The sequence below is a fragment of the Lepisma saccharinum genome, chromosome 14 (genome assembly GCF_977018435.1).
Source record: "Lepisma saccharinum chromosome 14, izLepSacc3.1, whole genome shotgun sequence".
NCBI classification, from domain to species: Eukaryota; Metazoa; Arthropoda; class Insecta; order Zygentoma; family Lepismatidae; genus Lepisma; species Lepisma saccharinum.
In genome coordinates, this window is record NC_139242.1 from 64,117,867 (window position 1) to 64,137,831 (window position 19,965).

Here is a 19,965-nt window from a genome sequence, read left to right on the forward strand (position 1 = left end):
TTCGAACACATTCAAACCACCATCGCTACGCTTCAGGCGTCCTTGGAATTGATCAACGAAGAAATTAAAAATATTCACGCTGAAGCAAGAGCGTTGACGAGTATTCAAGACACGTTAAGCACGGTTCAGCAGAAGATCGAATATTTAGAAAATTTGAACGTCGAAACGAATCTCGCTCATTTTCATCACGTACTCGACAACATACAGGGTGACTTGGAATCGTTACGGACGAGCGTGCCTTCGAGCGAAGATTTGGAAAAATTGAAAACGGCGGTGACGGCACTATCCGATTCGAGCGACATCAAAAGTTCATTGAGCGATCTCGAGAGTAGGGTGGCCAATCTCCCCGCCTCCAAAGAATTGCACGCTTTGAAAAGAAACATATCTCGAATGCTGAAACGACTAGAAACGGAAACGGCGAACGTGGAACAGATTCGAGACGAAATTAGTTCGCTGGTGTCGACGCTGCCCACTTCGCAGAGCGTCGCCGACCTTCACACGCAGTTTACAGAGATGCGAAGCATCGTGAACGATCTTACCGAGAAGAGCTCGAAATTGAATCAAGTCGAGAACCTTCAGAACATTGTCGTCAACATCAGAGATCAAGTTGGAGTGCTGGAATCCACGCAGGAATCGACGCTGGCCTCTTTCGGTGCCAAGTTACAAGAACTCAACGAAAACTACAAGCAGTTGAACGTGGAAGTGAAAATCAAACCGTCGTTTTCTGCCGTAACGGATACCATAATCGAGCATTTGCTGCCCATCGAAAATAAACTCGGACAAGTTCACAGTAATCTCGTCACCTTCGACACTAAATTCGCCAAATTGTTCACCTTGCAAGCCATCGAAATCAACAGCGTTCCCAATCAACAGAGAATCTCCACGTTCGTCGAAGGTAACAAACTGTACATGTTGCATCCTTATCATCCGTACTACAAGTTTCTCCTCGATGGCACAATTCAGATAAACGAATTTTCGTACTGGTCTCACGGCAGAAAAGCTAGCGTTCCCACCATGACCTTAATATCGAATCGTGGTGTCCAGAAAGCAGGAAACATTCCTCTGGCACGTTGGAACGAAACGCGCAACATATATGAAATACACGAAGACGAAGATCTTACCGTTTTCGACGTGAGTGCCGGCGATAAGCTGATCATTCAAAACACGAGCGAGGTGCCACCCTCTTTGAATCCCATCACGCTTGTGCTTCTCTTCAAACGTAATCTCTAAAAAGAAAATGTCTAGGCAAGCCATCGTCGAAGAATTGCATAAACCTGCACGCCGCAACTACGAACGTTTGGCTGTGGTAACCAAGGGCATCGACGACCTCTGGCAAAGCGATCTCGTGGAGATGAGTAGCGGCAATTTGAAAAACGTACATAAATGGAACAAGGGCAACAAGTACCTCCTCACCGTCATAGACACATTTTCGAAATTCGCATGGGCTCTACCTTTGAAGGCGAAAACGGGATCTTGCGTCACGGAAGCATTCAAATTAATTTTTCGCGAAAGCGGCGGCAGACGACCTCGGTTTCTGCATACGGACAACGGTAAAGAATTTTACAACGCTGTATTCCAAAAGTTTATTCAAAAACATGACATTCGACATTATTCGACCTTCAGTCACATCAAAGCCAGCATCGTGGAAAGATTTAATCGAACCTTGAAAACACACATGTGGAAACGATTCACGCTTCGGGGAAATTACAAATGGGTCGACATCCTGCCGGAACTCGTTGACACCTATAATAATACGGTACACAGAACGATAGGCATGAAGCCAGTTGACGTTACCAAGTCTGACGAGCAGCGTTTAATTTCTACTGTTTACTGTCCAAAGTACACACCCACGACAAAAAAAGCTAAATACAAAATTGGAGACCAGGTGAGGATCAGCAAATTCAAACGCGCCTTCGAGAAGGGGTTCACAAAAAATTGGAGCACGGAACTCTTTACGGTTGTTCGAGTTTTACCCGGAAACCGACACACGTATATAATAAAAGATAGTAGCGGCGAGATTTTGAAAGGAAGATTTTACGAAGAGGAACTTTCTAAAACGAAACACCCCGACACGTACCTCATCGAGAAAGTATTGCGTAGGAAAGGTGACAAACTGTTTGTCAAATGGCTGGGACTTCCGGAAAAGAGTTGGATCGACGCGAACGAAGTGATCTTGTGAGTACGTGGAACGTGGTGAAGCGTCTACCGGATCCGGAAAGTCAAACGGGAAAAAAAAAAAAAAAAGAACGGTGAGTTGCTTCCCGACAGCATCCGCTGTCTGAACGTAGGTCCTTCGGGGTGTGGGAAAACAACACTGCTCGTGGACAATTTTCTCCTCGCACCGAATTGGTTAGATTGGAAGAACAGGCACCTGTACGTGTTCTCAAAAAGTTTGGAGCAATCCAAATACCAGCAACTGATGAAACTGTACGATGGTCTGGACATTGCAACGTTCGCCTCGGAAATAAAACCACTCGACGATTGTCGTGAAAATTCAGTCGTTGTGTTCGACGACGTCATCCTGGAAAATCATAATGAAATTCGCAACTTTTTCACGCAAGGCCGTCACAAAGGAATGGATTGCTTCTACCTAGCACAAACGTTTTCCAAAATTCCAAAACAGTTAGTACGCGACAACGCTAATTTTATATGTTTGTTTCGTCAAGATCACACCAACCTCAAGCACGCGTACGATGACTACGTAGGCGGAGACATGAACTACAATCAATTTTCGGAACGCTGCTGCTCTACTTGCTGGAACGGTGACGATTTCGGATTCGCGACGATCGACATGACGAGGAAACCCAACGACGGAAAATACAGAAACAAAATCAACGACTTTCTAAACGTTGCAACGTTGTGAGAAACGACGTATATAAATAAACGTTATGACGAAACGAAAAATCGAAGACGAAAATCTCAAGCTTCGCGATTACCTCGCGAAACGCTTCAAAGGTTGGAAATCCGAGAATCGCGGATTCTACGAAGAGAAGAAACGTCAGGATCAACCTGTGATCGATGCCATCAGCGGTCTAGGTAAAGAAATTAAAAGTGTCACGGAACAAAATAAAAATTTGATCAACGAACTCGTACCGCTCGCAGCTAAAAGTTACGCTGTACCCACGCCCATTTCGAGCATTCCTTCGACGCCGTTCGAACTGAAGGATGCACCGGCACGACGTCGAGCCATAGGCAGCACGTCGTCGTCTTCGGATAAGATCGAGTTGGGACCTTTGGCACGAGACTACCTGAGCACGGGGAAATTCGACAAGGATGAAGTGTTCGGATTGTATCCCAGCATGGAAACCAACGAAGGCGGTGGTGTGGTGTGGAAGATTGGGAAATCGAAGGTGACCTTCGAAGGCAACGACATTAAAGTTAATTTAGGCGAGAAGGATAGTTGGACCAGGTATCCGGGTACGGTGGGACTGTGGGAACTCGTTGCCAAAAAGCAGCCGAAAGATTACACCGACGAAGATTACCAGAGTTACAAGGAAATTTTGATCATGACGGATGCCTTGTACCAAAACAACGATGCCTCGCAGAATAGGGTGAAATCGAGCAGCGGCGAGAAGTACAGGAATCTCATCAAACCGATTTGGAACCAGGTCAAAACAGGCAGCGGCGTCAAACGCTACAACACGTTACCCAAAGAATTCGTTTGGGTGGGCGACGTAAGGAAGCTCGTGGACCGATTGTTGGTGATAGCCGGCGAAGAGAATGCAGGCAACCGTAATTTCTACAACGAGAAGGTTGGCATCGTGGACATGATCAGCACGAAACTTTCCAACTTCATCGTGAACGACGACAAGGGCATAGGTTACCTGATCAAAATCATCAACACGCTGCCTCCGAGATTCTGGAACGTGGCCGAAGGAAAAGGACTCGTGAACGACATCATCAACAAGTTACCTTTCGAGATGCATTTACCTGGCTACCAGTACTGCGGACCGGGTACCAAACTCGAGAAAAGATTGGAGAGAGGAGACAAGGGTGTGAATCCGTTGGACGCCGCATGCAAAGATCACGACATCGCTTACAACACCACGCAGACGGATCTGGATGCACGTCACGAAGCAGACAGAAAGTTAGAGCACGCAGCTTTCGAAAGGTTCGTGAGCAGAGACGCATCGCTGGGTGAACGGGTCGCCGCACTGGGTACCACCATCGCCATGAACACGAAACAAAAATTGGGGTGGGGTATATAAATAACATAGAGTAAAAAATAATAATAACAACAACATGTCTCGTATAACTGATTTGCCCCCCGAGCTACTATGTAAAATATTTAAACACGCAGTAAACGGAGATTGTGAGGATGTAGGGAAACTTGTAATCATAGCAAGAACGAGGCCGGAATTTCGTATCCCTTGTGAAATGGTTCTCAAGGACCATCTTCGGGAGATCAGCGGCCTGAGGTGCAGTGATCTCAACATTCTGCTTTCGGCTGCAGGGGAAAAATTAAACGATAGGTTAGATGAATTGCACGAGGCAAGGCAGGGAAGAAGACGGTACACAGTAGATTGGCGCAAGTCTAAGCAGGAGACGGAAGATATCATTACGCACATCATCGCGTTTTCCGAAGCACGGATTTTCTTCCTCTGTTAAAAAATAATAATATATATACGTGTCAAAAAAAAAAACTTGATATATAAATAACACACATCGTGAAAAAAAATAATCTTCGGTATATATAAATAACACACATCGTGAAAAAAAAAAACAATTAAATTTCTCTCTAACACTGAAATTTTTCTTTGATATGACGACTGAAAAAATGAGTGATCTCCAAGCATTAAAACAAATGCTAAATTTGTCAGTCGAGTATGTAAAAATTCAGGAATTGGAAGTCGACAAACCTTACACGATAACTTCCGGTTCAATCGTTTCCACCCAGTATGGTCCCAAGGTACGCCTGTTGCTCACCGCACAATACAGTCTATTTTTACCAGATCGATACGCTAACATGTTATCCGACGAGAAGCTATCTATTTTAATCGAGAACAAAACTTGAATCGTGTACAAGGGGACAAAGGAACTTCTTGGCAAGAAAACGAAGCACGTAATAGAATTTGTGTAACGACTGCGAGGCCTTGAAAAAAAATCTCAGAACATTTATATATAAATAACATACCGTAAAAAAACTACACGAGAAAAAATCTCAGAATATATATATAAATAACATACCGTGAAAATAACACATAGAGCATCAACATGAAGCCCAAGGGTGTCGTGTACCAGATACCATACTCCAATCTTAAAAATCTAGGTGCCCTCGATGGGTTACTCACCAAGAAACAACGCGAGAAGAAACGTTCTTGCTTGAGCAAAGGACACGGAATGAAATTACTTCTCAGCACACCTCAATTGAGACGCTTGCAGCGTTCGCGGAAACAGCAAAAGATCGGAGGTTTCATATTCAGCATCCCGGCCATCCTAGCAGCATTGGGGGCCGTTGGAAGTTTGGCTGGCGGAAGTGCCGCCATCGCGAAAACCGTCATCGACTCGAAGAAGAACAAGGCGGAATTGGAAGAACAGAAACGTCACAACCTGGCCATGGAGAAGAAAGGGGGGAAGGGCGTGATGAAGAAGTTTAAAAAAAAGAAACAACAGCACTCACCAACCGAGACATTGAATCTCTGATCGAACCGTTACAAATCAAACACTTCAGAGGAGTTTTCATGTCCGACTCGTTACCTTCAAGCGTTAAAAGAAGAGAATGCGGAGTAGTCAACTTGGACGGTCAAGAAAATCCAGGCACGCATTGGATATGTTACCACAAAAACGATGACAATAACAAAGCATTCGTTTTCGATTCTTTCGGAGGTGTTCCACCTACAAATTTAATTCATTATCTGAAAACGAACAAAACCTCTATATACTACAACGACGAACGCATTCAAAATTTCGGAGACGTGAACTGCGGTCATCTCTGCCTCTCCGTGCTCGCGTTTCTCTCTAAAATAAATAACCCTACGATCGAGGATTTCCAGAAAGCATTGTGGAACCTCAAACAGCATCACTAGGATGGGCGTGTTCCATCTCACGAGCGAATCTTCGATCTTGAAACTCACGCTGTACGACGACATCGTCTATCCTAAATCCGTGGCTCTGCGCGCATTCTACAGCATGTACCTCATACCTAACGTCACGCAGCACAACAACAAAATTAGCGTCGGAAGCGAACACATCGTCGTCACGCCAGGACAATACAATCTTTCCACTTTGCAAGCTCAATTACCCAAAGGCACGTACCTTTCTCAAAATTCGGTCACGCACAGAGTGGAAATCCTATCCGCGACGGAGACCGTGGACCTGGGCACCATGGGAGAACTTTTAGGTTTCGAGAACAACCACCCAAAACTCGAAGCTGGCATCAAGCACGTATCAACCAACATTCCTAAATTCTTGGCCATAGAGACTCTGAACGTACACTGCAACGTGGCGGAAGGCATGATCACGAAATCTTCGGACGGATTATTAGGAAGTCACAAGCAGACGGGAATCATAGCCACTTTCAAACCAAGTTCCGAGTTCATGGAACCGATCATCTACACGCCCTCTTCGCCGATCTATTTTCCAGTATGTCGCAACCGCATAGACGACATAGAGTTGGTGGTGACGAACGAGAAAGGAGACGTGGTGGATTTCGCAGGTGCCACTACGACGGCCATCGTGGAGATCAACATATAATAAATAACCATACATGTAAAATGGAGCAAATCGAAAGTTACGAATTGCAATCTTTCCCTCCCAACCGTCGCACGTTCGTCAATCTGAACGAAGCGAACAGGGAGATCGAATACGACGTGGACGTAGGCGACGGGTTCATTCATCCTCACAGAGCGGACCTCTACCTTCAATTCGACGTGGTGAAGAAGGAAAGCGGAGACGCGTTTCCCGCAGCAGCAAACTTGATACTCGTGGACAACTTCGTGCCTCACCTGTTCTCGCAGGTGGAGGTGAGGAAACACAACACCGTCATCGACAGAATAGATTATCCAGGCATCACGTCGACGGCAGTGGGAACGTTGAAATTATCCAAAACGGACGCAGCGTACTACCAGGCCGGGGGATTCGAAGCCGGGACCAAAATATCGACGAGAAGTCACACGGTGCTTTTTCCCATGCGTCTGCTGCCTGGTTTCTTCTCGGACTACAAGGAGATCATGTGGAAGGGAGGACTGAGGATCACGTTTCGAAGAGCGGCCAACGACAACGACGCACTAATGCGATACGCTACTTTGGGTCCGGACGGCACCACGCCGATAGCCAACACTTTACCCGAAGCAGCGAAATGCGTCATCCGGAGCATGGAATTGAGAATGCCGGTGGTGGAATACGAAACGAACTACGCCCTCAAGTACAAAGCGGAGATCTTGAAAAGTCCGCAGGTGCCGATTCACTTTCACGGTTACCAGTGCGTGCAGAAGATGGCGTCGGGAAGTCACATGGAATTCGACGTGACGACACAGTTCAACAACATACAGTTCGACATGCCAGATTTCGTCGTAGTGCTTTTTCAGACCGGGCGCGATAACGATCAGGAAAAAGATTCCAGCAAGTTCGACGACTGCAAGATCAAGAACGTTTATCTGAAGAACGGTAGGAACGAAGTGTTCCCGCGCGAGAATTACAACCTCGACATGACCAAAGACGATTACCTCAAACTTTACGAAGCTTACACGGCTTACAAACGTGTGACCGAGGGAAGCGTGGACGTGTACTACGCGCCCAGCGAATTCAAAAGACGCAGGCCGATGTTCGTCATCAACACCACGAAAAGAAAGCAAGTGGTGGTCAACGATCGCACCAACATCAAGGTCGTGTGCGAGTTCCACGACGCGCTGCCTGCCGATACTCTGTGCAGCGTCATCCTGATTGCAGAGAAGTCTTTTGTGTATGATGTCAAGAATGAAAGAGTGACCGAACAGTTTTAAGTACAAGAAAAAAAAATCACATAATTCTCAAAAAATTATACTGACCGTAGGTTCAAATATTAGATTAACCTGCAACGCAATGTTTAGGATGTACTGCGAGGAACATCTTCTTACATTTGTGAGAATAATCTAGAATAAAGAAAATAATAAAAAAAATTAATTTTAATGCATTTTAGAATTAAATCACACTTGAACGCACAAAGGAACTTCCCCTTTGGCCCTGCGTGTGCCCCATATTCACCCCGTAGGGCGCGGCAGGGAGTTAGTCTCGCTAAAAATCCCAAACCTCCACCTGTTTTTTTTTTTTTTTTTTTTTTTGCATTTGAAGATAAACACTATTGTTCTAGTATCTTGGCTATATTAAATTAGAACTTCTGTTATATGAATTGTTTTTTTTTTGTTTTTTTCATACATACATACATACTATTTACTACATTTGAGGCACATCTTACTAGTTTCTAGACGATGGTGGCCCCATGGGAGCGTGTGAATCCCACATTTCAGAACGCACCTCTTGTCGTCGCGTGCGTCCAGGGCAACCTTTCTCACCTGGTTGGTTGTCAACACATGGTCGACGCTCTGGATGCGCTGCTCCACTCCTGGAATTGACGTCCTAGTTTGAAGGGTTTTGACGTAATCCTCGAACTTGAGGTACTCTTGGACGACCTGCCTGCCCACACCCTTAGCCTTTTTCGTGATGGATCCTTCTGCCCGAATAGCATAGGCTTTGGCGCGAAGACCGGCAAACTCGAGAATTACATCACCGTCCTTCTCGTCTTTGAGTTTGCCAGGCACCTTCTTGTTGCGAGCCAGGATGCCGTACTTGTTTTGCTGGGGATAGCCCGAGGTGTCGAAGAGGTTAACCAAAGATGGAACTGTGGCTATATCCCCATATGCGTCGGCTGTGCGAACGTGGTACACCAAGCTGTCCGTGTCCGTGTAGAGAAGCAAGATGTTGTGGCCGTAGTGTGGACGTAATATGTCGTAGTACGTCTCGAACATGTGTAGCTTGCTCAGATCCAGAACCGTGGCTCCAACGTAGATGGGCTTGGTGAGCCTCACCTCACCTTGCTTCATGTGAATCAGAGCCAGCTGCTCATTGTAAATGGTCCTCGATTTGAATAACGGGTTTGCTACGAGCCTGCGACATTGTGCTTTGTTTGATATTAGCCTCACATCTACACGATTTCGCACATTCTCCATAGTTTTCCAAAACACCGCATTGTTCATTAACTTGAAGAAATCGCGATCGAAATCAGAAGTGGCGACTGTGCGATGTTTGGTGTTGAGCTCGATGTATGGCCTCAACCATGGAGAATGCTCGAACATCAAAACTCGATGTACTGTGCGGACGGTAACCCCTTGCTTCGTCAACCACCGGAGGTTTTGGTAGTGCAGGACATAACGCTCTTTGGGCTCGAAGTCCATGACGAGCTTTGCTTGGTTCGAACCAGGCGGGCATTTGAATTCCGGGACTGGCGGAAGATCGCAGAACAAATCCTGCAGCTTCTCGGAGAACTCAAGGTCCACCTCGGCAAAAAATCCGCATTCCACATCGTCGAAACCTTCAACGTCAAATTTGGAGGGATTAGCCCACTCGAAGCCTCTAAAGGGGAGTGGCTGCATCATGGAGTATCCGTAGAGGTTGTTGACGTCCGTGTACATGATGTAGCTGGACGGTTGTGAGGGGTCGTAACCGGTGGCCATGTGGTGATTGTTGGCGTGCGAGTGTCGCTGCGACACCTGGACCATTCCACCCCGCACGGCACGTTCTACAAACAGCATCATGTCCACGTCCGAAAGAAGCTCAAGCCTGACTTTCGTAACAAGAAGCATGGCCGACCATGCCAGTCCGGGAAGACTGTAGAAGTATGCAGAGTCCAGCTTGTAGATGATCTTCGCAGTTGCACGAAATGCCTGGATCACGTCAGCAAGAAGCATCACATCAAGTTTGAGGTACGCATCGTGGTAGTCCCCAAGATTTTGGCAATCCAGCTCGCGCCACATGGACTGAGCATGGTTATAGTCATCCTCACAGATGCCCCAGCCTCGCAGCTTGCTATAGAAGTTTGCTCGAGGAGGTAGCGACGTCTCCGCGAACTTGGTAGGGTCTGTGACGTATTCGTAGGGGTAGACCCCCTTACGCCTGAAGAGACCGGCGTCCAAGTTCGGAAAATTCGCAGAGGTGATGAGTATTTGCTCGTCGCTGAGCTTCCCCGCGAGGGCATCGAGGCTGGCCGGGAGGAACCTCAGGGAGTCGAGGAAGCGAAGCTCGACGGTAGAGCGTGATCCCGGGATTCGCACCCACTTGCTCAAGCTGATGTAACGCTCCTCGTTCTGCGCCAGGACGTTGATTCGCATGTCGTCGTACCCAAAGTGAGGCACCAGATGGTGGAAGTCGTATCCCGAGCCATTGTGAAAAAAACACAGGGATGAAGCGCGGGTCCCGGGCCATGAGGTTGCATCCGTTGCACCAAGGACCAACATACCTACCGTTAAAGTGATCGTGGTGTTGGACTTTACGGTTGTTGGCGGTGTACTCCTCGACGCAGACAGGGCAAGCGATGGCCTCGTCGTGTCTACGTTGATCGTCGGGGGACAGTGGGAGCATAGACTTGGGGGCCAACAGTACCTTCCCTATCTCGATGGCCTCGACAACCATCCTCTCGAGGAAGTGTTTGGCTGCGTCGGGACCACGGTACACGTAGGGCTCGGGGGCGATGTGCTGGTCTCGTCGCACCACAACGTATGCGAAACTGGATGCCTCGTGGAGTTGGTAAGGGGTATTGGAGGAAACTTCGGGGTCGGGATCGCAAGTGGACAGGGGTTTGAGGAAGGCCTCGAAATCCGCGATGATGATAGCGGGGTGCTCCACCATAGCACCGTGCATGTGGAAACGCTCCACGGTGTCAGGTTTGGGCAAGACTGCCACCCCAGGCTCGTTGGCATTGCAATAAAGTTTGTGGCGAGCGAGCTTCTCGACAGCGATGTTGGAGCCTCTGATGCGCTGGTAATCCTGCTGTTCTCGATTATGAAATGTAGACAAGCACCTGCGACACACCTCGACGTGGTGACTATCACTGCTCCGTTGGCTCGAAACAAGCCGAGAGAGCGAGCGAATGAGGGTGTAATGGTGATGGGTCTCGTCCTTGATGAGCAGAAGATGAATTTCTCGAGCACCATCGTCGTCTACGTCGCTCACCCGGATGGGGTACACCACATTTTTGTCAGTGAGACCGTAAACGTTGATGGCCAACCGAGGGTTGTGTGTACGAGCCTCAAACTTTCGAATGTCCGGGACCTCCACGGTATAGGCGATCCCAGCCATGGCATCTTCCAGCTCTGGCTCGTAGGGTAGGTAGTGGGTAACCCGGCGTGGATGGTTTTTCCAGTGGACAGGGTGCATCGCTGCAAGCACACACCATACGAAGCACTTGGCGTCACTGTTCTGAATGTTCAGGACGGCCTTCTTTGCCGCGATGGAAGATGGTAAGGGGACGTAGCTGGAGGCGGAGAGAGGCACAAACTTGCAAAGTTTGATGCACAGTTCGTGAGGATCGCCACACAGCGAACCCCCCGAGCCCTTCGCTTGATGTTCCTCCTGCTTTGCCACCAGCTCCTCGGCAAACTTGTTGTAGATGACCTCTAGGTTTTCGACATCCGCCAGATGCAGCGTCTTCGCCTTGGTGTTGTGGCAGAAGCTGTAAATTTCATCAGACGGCTTCTTGTACTGGCAACGTAGCGATGCGTAGAATTTGGTGGAGTGCGTTGCAAGCGCATCGCCGAGGATGGAAATGATTTTGGCTTGCACGTTCTCCAAAAAGCTACGCACGTCGCATGAGCCCTCCGAAGTGAGGACAAAGTCCTCTAACAACCGCTCGAAAGCAGTCTGGTTCGCTTTCGCCACAGGCTTGACACGTTTGGCGGATGGTGGCGAGTCGGCTTCCGCTTTCCTCTTGGTCGAGCTGGTCGACGGTTGTGGAACAGGTGCTCCGACGACTTTGCATGATGTTATATGCTTTTTCAAATTATTAATAGTAATATGTTTGTCGCACCTGGGACATGGTTCTGTAGCGGTCACACGCTTACCAGGTACGCAGGTACGACAGTGCCTTTGGAAATTTTTCCTTGAAACACCAGTTTCACAAGTGGGACAAATTTGTACCGATTGCATCTTGTTGAAAAAAATAATATTTGTGGCGTATGTTATTTAATATATTTAGTGGAGGAGTGCCACAAAATAAATGCCGTGCAATAAAAAAGAAAAACTTGGAAGGCTAATTCGCTATAGTGAAAATATTTGTGGGGGTATGTTATTTTATATATATAGTGGAGTGCCACAAAATAAATGCCGTGCAATAAAAAAAAAACTTGGAAGGCTAATTCGCGATGGTGCTGGGTTTGGTGTGAGTGTGCTATTTATGTATATGCTACTTCTTGCTTCTTAATGAATCCTGTAAATAATTGAAAAAAAAATAATTAAGCTTGTGTATAGAAAACACAAAAATATTATGTGTACATAATTCTACCAAACAAACTTTTTTTTTCTAACCCTCAGCCCTTTTGGCGTATGAAGTATAAATCATAATTTCAGAAAACAGAGTTATTTTAAGGTCGTCATTTTTTAAAATTAAACCATAAGCTTTGTTTATGTTTATAGTATTCGTCGAGCAATAGCAGATAGAGCAAGAATCGTTTTCCTACAACCCATAGTTTATGAATTACAAAACATCTTAGAAATTACATCTTGAAATTTTAATCCAAAATAACTCGAAAACAGCAGGCACTAGTCATCATCCCTCCAATAGGTTGTAGAGTACTTCTAATTTTGTATCGAATGCTATTAAAATTTTCGAATTAGAGTAAAAACTAAGCCGGCAAATCAAGTTTCTCAAAAAAATAAAAAATTGTCTGTATTTCCGAAACTTGAGGGGGTGGAATCGATTTTATTTGCTAGTCGAATAGTTCTCGTCGAATCCTATCCAACAAACCTAAAATCATCATCCTAGCTCAATTAGGAGCCGAGAAAATCAATGTCTTGGAAAACGTCTTAAGATTTTTGTCTTAAGAAAATTTTCTTGACAGACCGGAAGTAACATCTTGAGATACCGGAAGTCGACTTTCTTAAAGATTAAGATATTTGTCTTAAGACGTTTTCCAAGACGTTGATTTTCTTGGCTCCTATGGGACCTAGAACCATGTAACTTTGATCTATGTATATACCAGTACTTGCCCGACCCTGTGGCCGCGTGGTTAGCACATCGCGCTGCGACGCCAAGGGTCCCGGGTTCGAATCCCGGTCGGGTATGGTTGTTTGTGAATGTCCATTTTCATCCATTTCATCACTCATCCCCAATCTTCGCAAATTAGCCAAGAGGCACAAAACGCGAAGTAAAATAAACTAAATCAATCAATCAATCAATCAATATATCAGTACTTTTCCTACATGCTCACTCACCTTACAACCCACCCGATCAAAAAAAAAAATTTACCCCCTGCGCGCATGCGCACATGTATAAATTTAAAATATAGGCTCGATATTGAAACAAAATATTATTTTTTTCCTCCTCCTCTCTCTCTCTCTCTCTGGCCAAGATTGCAAATAATTGCAGGAATAATAATACCATAATATTTTAGACTGTAGGTCCAGGTCACCCGAACCAGACAACATTTAAGTTAGTGTTTTTTTTTAAGTCCACTTTATGTGCAGTAAGGCTAATCGGGACTAGACCTACAGAGTTTTTAAAGTGTTATCCGAACCACTTGTGCCTCCAGCGGGTATCGAACCCTTGAATACAAGCCTACCACTGCGCCATAGGGGAGGCCCCCAGACGACATATTTGCACTACATCAAGCAAAAATAAATTCATCTCTGTGCATATGGGAAGTCCAATACATAGTTGGTAATGTGTGATGTGATCAGCACCAAACATTTAATTTTTTATGTATGTCCGTGTTTGCCCGACCCTGTGGCCGCGTGGTTAGCACATCGCGTTGCGACGCCAAGGGTCCCGGGTTCGAATCCCGGTCGGGTATGGTTGTTTGTGAATGTCCATTTTCATCCATTTCATCACTCATCCCCAATCTTCGCAAATTAGCCAAGAGGTACAAAAAAAAAACGCAAAGTAAAATAAACTAAATCAATCATTAAGTTCCGTGTTGCAATCATGAAATTAAATTTTAATTAACTTTTTTTTCCTATCCATCTCTCAAATCTATATAGCCTGTTCATATTTGGCATGTCGGCCATTTTGTTTACGTAGCAAAAAAAATCTCAAGCCATATTTTTTTGCGAATGCTCGTTGTAGCCATAAGTATAATTGGATATAATTGCCGGATTTTATTTAATTTTAGGTTTAAAATCAATAAGTGTACATAAAAAAAAAAACTAAATATTTTAAATAAATGAGATTCAAATAACTATGTACTTCCACTAGCCTTTGCGATGGCGCAGCGGTAGCCTTGTAATCAAGAGATCTCGGGTTCGATACCCGCACAAGTGGTTCTTGAAACTGTAGGTCCAGTCCCGATTAGCCTTACTGTGCATAAAATAGACTTAAAACATTAAATCAATCAGTACTTCCACTAGCCTCTGCGATGGCGCAGCGATAGCCTTGTAATCAAGGGTTCGATACCCGCACAAGTGGTTCTTGAAACTGTAGGCCCAGTCCCGATTAGCCTTACTGCACATAAAGTGGACTTAAAAAAATCAACTCAATCAATCAATCAGTACTTCCACTAGCTTCTGCGATGGCGCAGCGATAACGTTGTTGTCTTGTAATCTAGAGTTCGATACCCGGTGGAGGCATAAGTGGTTCTTGAAACTGTAGGTCCAGTCCCGATTAGCCTTACTGTGCATAAAGTGGACTTAAAAACACCAACTCAATCAATCAATCAGTACTTCCACTAGATATCAAAAAACACGCAACTCTCCTCTATTTTTTTTCTTGCCTTCCTCTAACAATTTAACACATTTATTTTTTTTTTAAATATGCCCCGCACACATATTTCCTACCTACCAACAACAGCACACAGAAGAAAAAAGATATTCCAGCTACCAAGATGCATGCTTCAAATATATAAAAGCAGAGAGAGACATGAAACACCTTCTATATTCTCTCTCTTTTTGCATGTTTTGTGAGTATATTTTCTTCCACAATACATAAGAGCTGGTTGGTTTTTCAGGAAGTTACCTTCCTTCCACAATCTCTTATATCTGTTTGGCTCGTTTCAAGAATCAACTCACAAAAGCAATGCCATACTTATAAATCAAAGCCAACTCATTCAAGCTAAGAAACAAAGTTACTTACTTTCGGAAAATCCTGCGGAAATGCTCTTCACGGCCGTTCAAAATGAAAAAGAACTTTCTACACTAGCGCTTTAAGTTTTATACGGTTTTCTAATAAGGTTAAAAATGAAATGACAGCCAGCGCAACGTGGACCAATAGAAATCCGAGACAATCTTCTCTAGAACATTCTTCTTCCCCTACATTTCAGCCACATCATTTTGCGAGTTCGAAAATTCACAAGTTAATGCATCGCATCGCATCACTGCTACCTATGCTGCTAACTGACGTCACTATTTCTCAACAGTTGCCAGACCTGATGTTAACAACCTGCTGTAACCTAAGCATCATGTGTATTGAAATATAAACAAAACAAATTGTATACGTCAGTAGGGAATTCCATTGTTCGGCTATTGAAAAAAACAAAAAAAAACAAGGAAATATAACTTCCGTCGTCCCAAGGCCTACGTATTGTTGAATTTGTGCCATTGTGTCAACATTGATAGCACACGCAGAGAGAGGGAACAAAATTGTCGTTTTTCTAGATATCCACAGGCAAAAGCGTAATATTTTGTTTGTTTGCTTGCGTCACAATACAGGCGCGCGCGCCGCGCGTGTGTGTGTGCGACACATCGTTCCCGAAAGAGGTTTACAAAGGTCACGATATATAAACATTTGGTCCCACAGTTGGAAAATTACAATAAGGTGCATTCATCCTTCAAAGATGAGAAAGTGCATTATTTACTCATCACGCTGTGTCAGCGCAACGAATAAATGCGCGGAACGTGGAGAGAAAGTGAGGTTTTGAGGTTTTGATGAAATTTTCGTAGGTTTTGCAACACTGTGGCTCACTTCAGTGAATTGAAGTGAGTTTTTTGATGTTTTGGTGCTGTTTTCTTCGCTGCGAAACATCGTCAGCGCAATAAATGAGTCGCGGAACGTGGAGAGAAAGTGACTTTTTGAGGTTTTTTTGATCCTCACTTAATGGCTTTGAACCGGCGCACCTGCACTACTAAGAGCGAAGAACCGGGTAGGAATTCTGCCGCTGTGGTCTGCTTCAGAAGGCAGGAAGGGTCACATGAACCAATCACGGTAGACCTCTCGTACGCTGGCGTAAGAGAGCCTATTTACGCGCGTGCTGTAGAAATGGAAGCTTTCCCTCCATAAAGGCAGCAAGGAATATAGGAGTCCTGTACGCCGAACCTGCTCGGCGTCCGGCCGGGAAAGGCATTGAAAAGAGATGCTAGAACGAGTGTTGAGAGTGGAGCGTTGCAAGCGGATCGCGAAAAATAGCCATTATAATGCCATGAAGGTCAAACATATATGAAATTAGTCACGTTTTACTTTATAATCACAGCATTTAAGCATTTTTGAAATTTTAAATCTGGGAACGCCGGGCGTAGGGCGTACTATAAAGCTACGCCACTGCTCATAACAGAGCATAAAATACAATAAACATTAAACAAAATATATATATTACAAACAGGGTGCAATATTACATATAATAACAAAGAAATTACGCTTTCTTTTACAAAATAAATACATTAGTGACGTACTTTTGACGTCACATAAAAATATGGATCATATCACGCTCTATAATGTGTCTTGTTCAGTTCATTGATTGCCACAATTTCTTTCACAATAATAATAGCAACATCGGATACTGACTTTTAGCCCACCCTATAGTTTTTATGATAATGATAATCTTTGCTAATATTTCTAAAAATTTGGCATAAATATGCCTATTGCCCTACTAAGTGTGTAATTTGCCATTTTAGTTCATGAATAACGGGCATTTAGTGACGGGAAATGTCGATGAGGGTTAAGCCTGATAACCCCTAACAAATACGCCACTGAACTCGTCACTATAGTATAAGATGAGGGTCTGACAACCACAGAGGAGTTGGGAGAATTAATTACAATCGGAACATCCAAAAGAGACGCCATGCATTCCGTAACTCGTGGGGCGAATATAACGTCATTGTTTCCGTAACGCAAGCGTGACGACGATCGGGGTGTGCTGAAATGGCTGCCGACCAGTATTCCGTGGGGCAATCGCTGGGATCGGCGTCCCTTAAGCCCCTATCACACGGAACTGGATTTCTAGTTGGAATGCCCTAGTTGGCGATGTACTGACTTTCTAGGTAGAGATTATGGCCGCCTGGCTGACTGCTTGACTGGTTTTGAGGAATAGGACATGTTCTAATTGCTACTAACTTCTTCGACTAGATTCTGTGGAACAGCCAATCAGAGCAAAGTTTGGCCATGTGTAGATAATCTGTGAGTTTGCAAAGTAGCCTTTTTTGTCTGTGGTTTCCGAGTGCATACAGCACGAAAGGCATGTTTACAATTGAAAAAGCTAAAATATTCTTCCCTACGTGTATAGTAAACGTTGTAAAGTATGTATTTTATCAGCGCCGTTCCCCTCTACCTAAAACCATTTTGTACGAAGCGATATTCCTCTCGGTTGAATAGTTATCGTATTTTAAAAGTGTGAAGTGATACGTTGTTTACATCTCTCGCGGCCGCCATTATGGGAACGAAAGACTATCGACAAGTACGGTGAACAAGTACAGTGTGAGGCGAAAACTAGCAAATGGGTAGCCAGTCCAGCGTCAACTAGAGCGTTCGTACTAGAAATCCAGTTCCGTGTGATAGGGGCTTTAATTACTTGCTCTGGGCAATCCGTTGCCCATGAAAATGCATGCCGCGGGAGGTAACGACGATTGACATGTTTGGTAGCTGCTAACAAACAGGGTCGCGACGTTCCTGTCTGCTGACGCGAACGCAAACAATCGTTTGTGATTTTGCGGAATTTACTGTCTGAAAATTTTATGAAGAGCGGGTCTCCCCGGCAACGCTCTCTTACCTGGCTGGATCCGCAGGCATCGGAGGAATGTCTGGCGTGGAGGGTTCCGAAAGGAGATGTCGCAGCAGTCGTTAACGAAACAAAAATGTATTCGATGCGTTTTGGTTTGAGTTTCTGGAGGATATAAAAACCTTGGAATTAAACAAGAAAATAGGTATGTTAAAGAGATATTCTCTGTTTTAAACGTTTTCTTATGTGAATGTAAAGCTATCCCTCTATACATTGCACAGCGCTATAAAGTCTCAAAGGAGGTGTGAAGGTGAAGTTCCACTCATTCTTCACTTCGGTGATGTGATCAGTATCACGTTCCGGTACCCATTTATGGTAGAGGCTGGATGGAGACACATTTTGCATACATAAACCGAAAAATTCCATCTTGAGATCCTCCTCTCCTTGGGATTAGGGAATCGAACCTGGAACACTGTACCTACTGAACCACGCTGCGGCTCAGACTAGATTTGATTCCAGGCATGAGTATATTTGTCCCATCATCAGTCTCATCACTCATTCTCATTGTCGTGATTAACCTAAGTCCCACACATTTTCGATCTCAGCCATTTTATGGAGGTGTTTTGATCAGCACCACGAGCCGTGCCAATGTATTTGAGGTTCAGCCTCATCCCCAAGAACAAATTTTTGTCTTTAGCTTTTTGCGTGCCACTTATGCGTTAATTTCTCTATTTAAGTCCCTGTTTTCCTATTTTTATCGTATCCATAACATTGGGATCTTTCCAAATGCTTATTCATTCCTTTTAAATGTGCACATAGTTTAGGGATTTGCAAGAGGCTTTTAAAATATCTCAATTACACTCTTAATTTATGTGATTGTCATAATATCAACGTGATATAAACTGTGACTCAGTTTCGTGTACTGACATGTGTTGCTTCTGCAAGAAACATCCATTGCTAAGAGTTTCCTTTTTCTGCTGTTCACCTCTTGAACGCTTGTTCTTTGCAGAGTGGAACGGAGAAGGCTGCTTGCCGCCCGAGGTGCTGATTAATGGCAACCTGCAGCAGCACAGCACCAACTTCTCCGGGCTGGAGGAGGTGAAGTTCAACGGGGAGATTGGTCCACTGGGGGAGAGGAGGCTGTGCAAGATAAAATGCGTCGGCGGCGAGTGGACTGGGCCTCTCTGCCAGGACGAAGGGGGTGAGTAGCTCATGTTCACTTGGTACCAGCAAGTTTCTTATTGTTCTGTTGTTGTACCTCTTAACAATATTTTTTAACAAAATTTCTTAACAAATGTGAGTGATTTTTCCGCAATCATATACGCATACTCGATGCGAGCCTAGCATGTGACGTCGCAAAGATGGCTCCTCCCACGAATGCAATTTGTCATTGAAACTCATGCGCGAGAGACATAAAGTCGGTCATTGGGCAGTGTGTTCACGGCACGTGTACATTTTATAGGCTGGCTAGCCAAATTCAAGAATAACGTAATAAAAAACCGTTATGAACAGAACTCGCAAGATGATGAAAAGACATATTTACCGGGATTTTAAAATATGAGGTACTGAGAATACAAAAGGCGAAATCAACAACGGCATATTTTAAGAAACACACGTTTGAAGTTTGTCATGGTAACGAACTCAACAAAAAATGATGTATGAGAGGTAGGTACTATTTTTAGATAGGAAAAAAGGACATTTTAAGGTTTTAGTAATAAAACGTGACAATGAATAATTTTCTACTCTTAGTATTTATTTTTTGCAAGGGTAAATATTCATCCCGAATGTATTTTTTCCTCTCTTTCTGTTCTATTTTTCTCTCGATTTTCAAATTTCCTCTTGCTTTCTCCCCCTCTCTCTCATTAATATTTTAACCTTTTCTTCTGTTTCCTGCCTCGTTTTCTCCTACACCCCCTTCCTT

At 44.6% G+C, this 19,965-nt stretch overlaps 1 protein-coding gene across 1 annotated transcript in view; it reads left to right on the forward strand.

Moving 5' to 3' along the window:
- Positions 1-19,965, forward strand: part of hig (locomotion-related protein hikaru genki) — a 137,089-nt gene that overhangs the window by 70,675 nt on the left and 46,449 nt on the right. Inside the window, exon 2 of the mRNA XM_083135009.1 lies at positions 19,054-19,245. Coding sequence (XP_082991135.1) covers positions 19,054-19,245 — 192 coding nt within the window. The remainder of the gene's footprint in view (positions 1-19,053; positions 19,246-19,965) is intronic.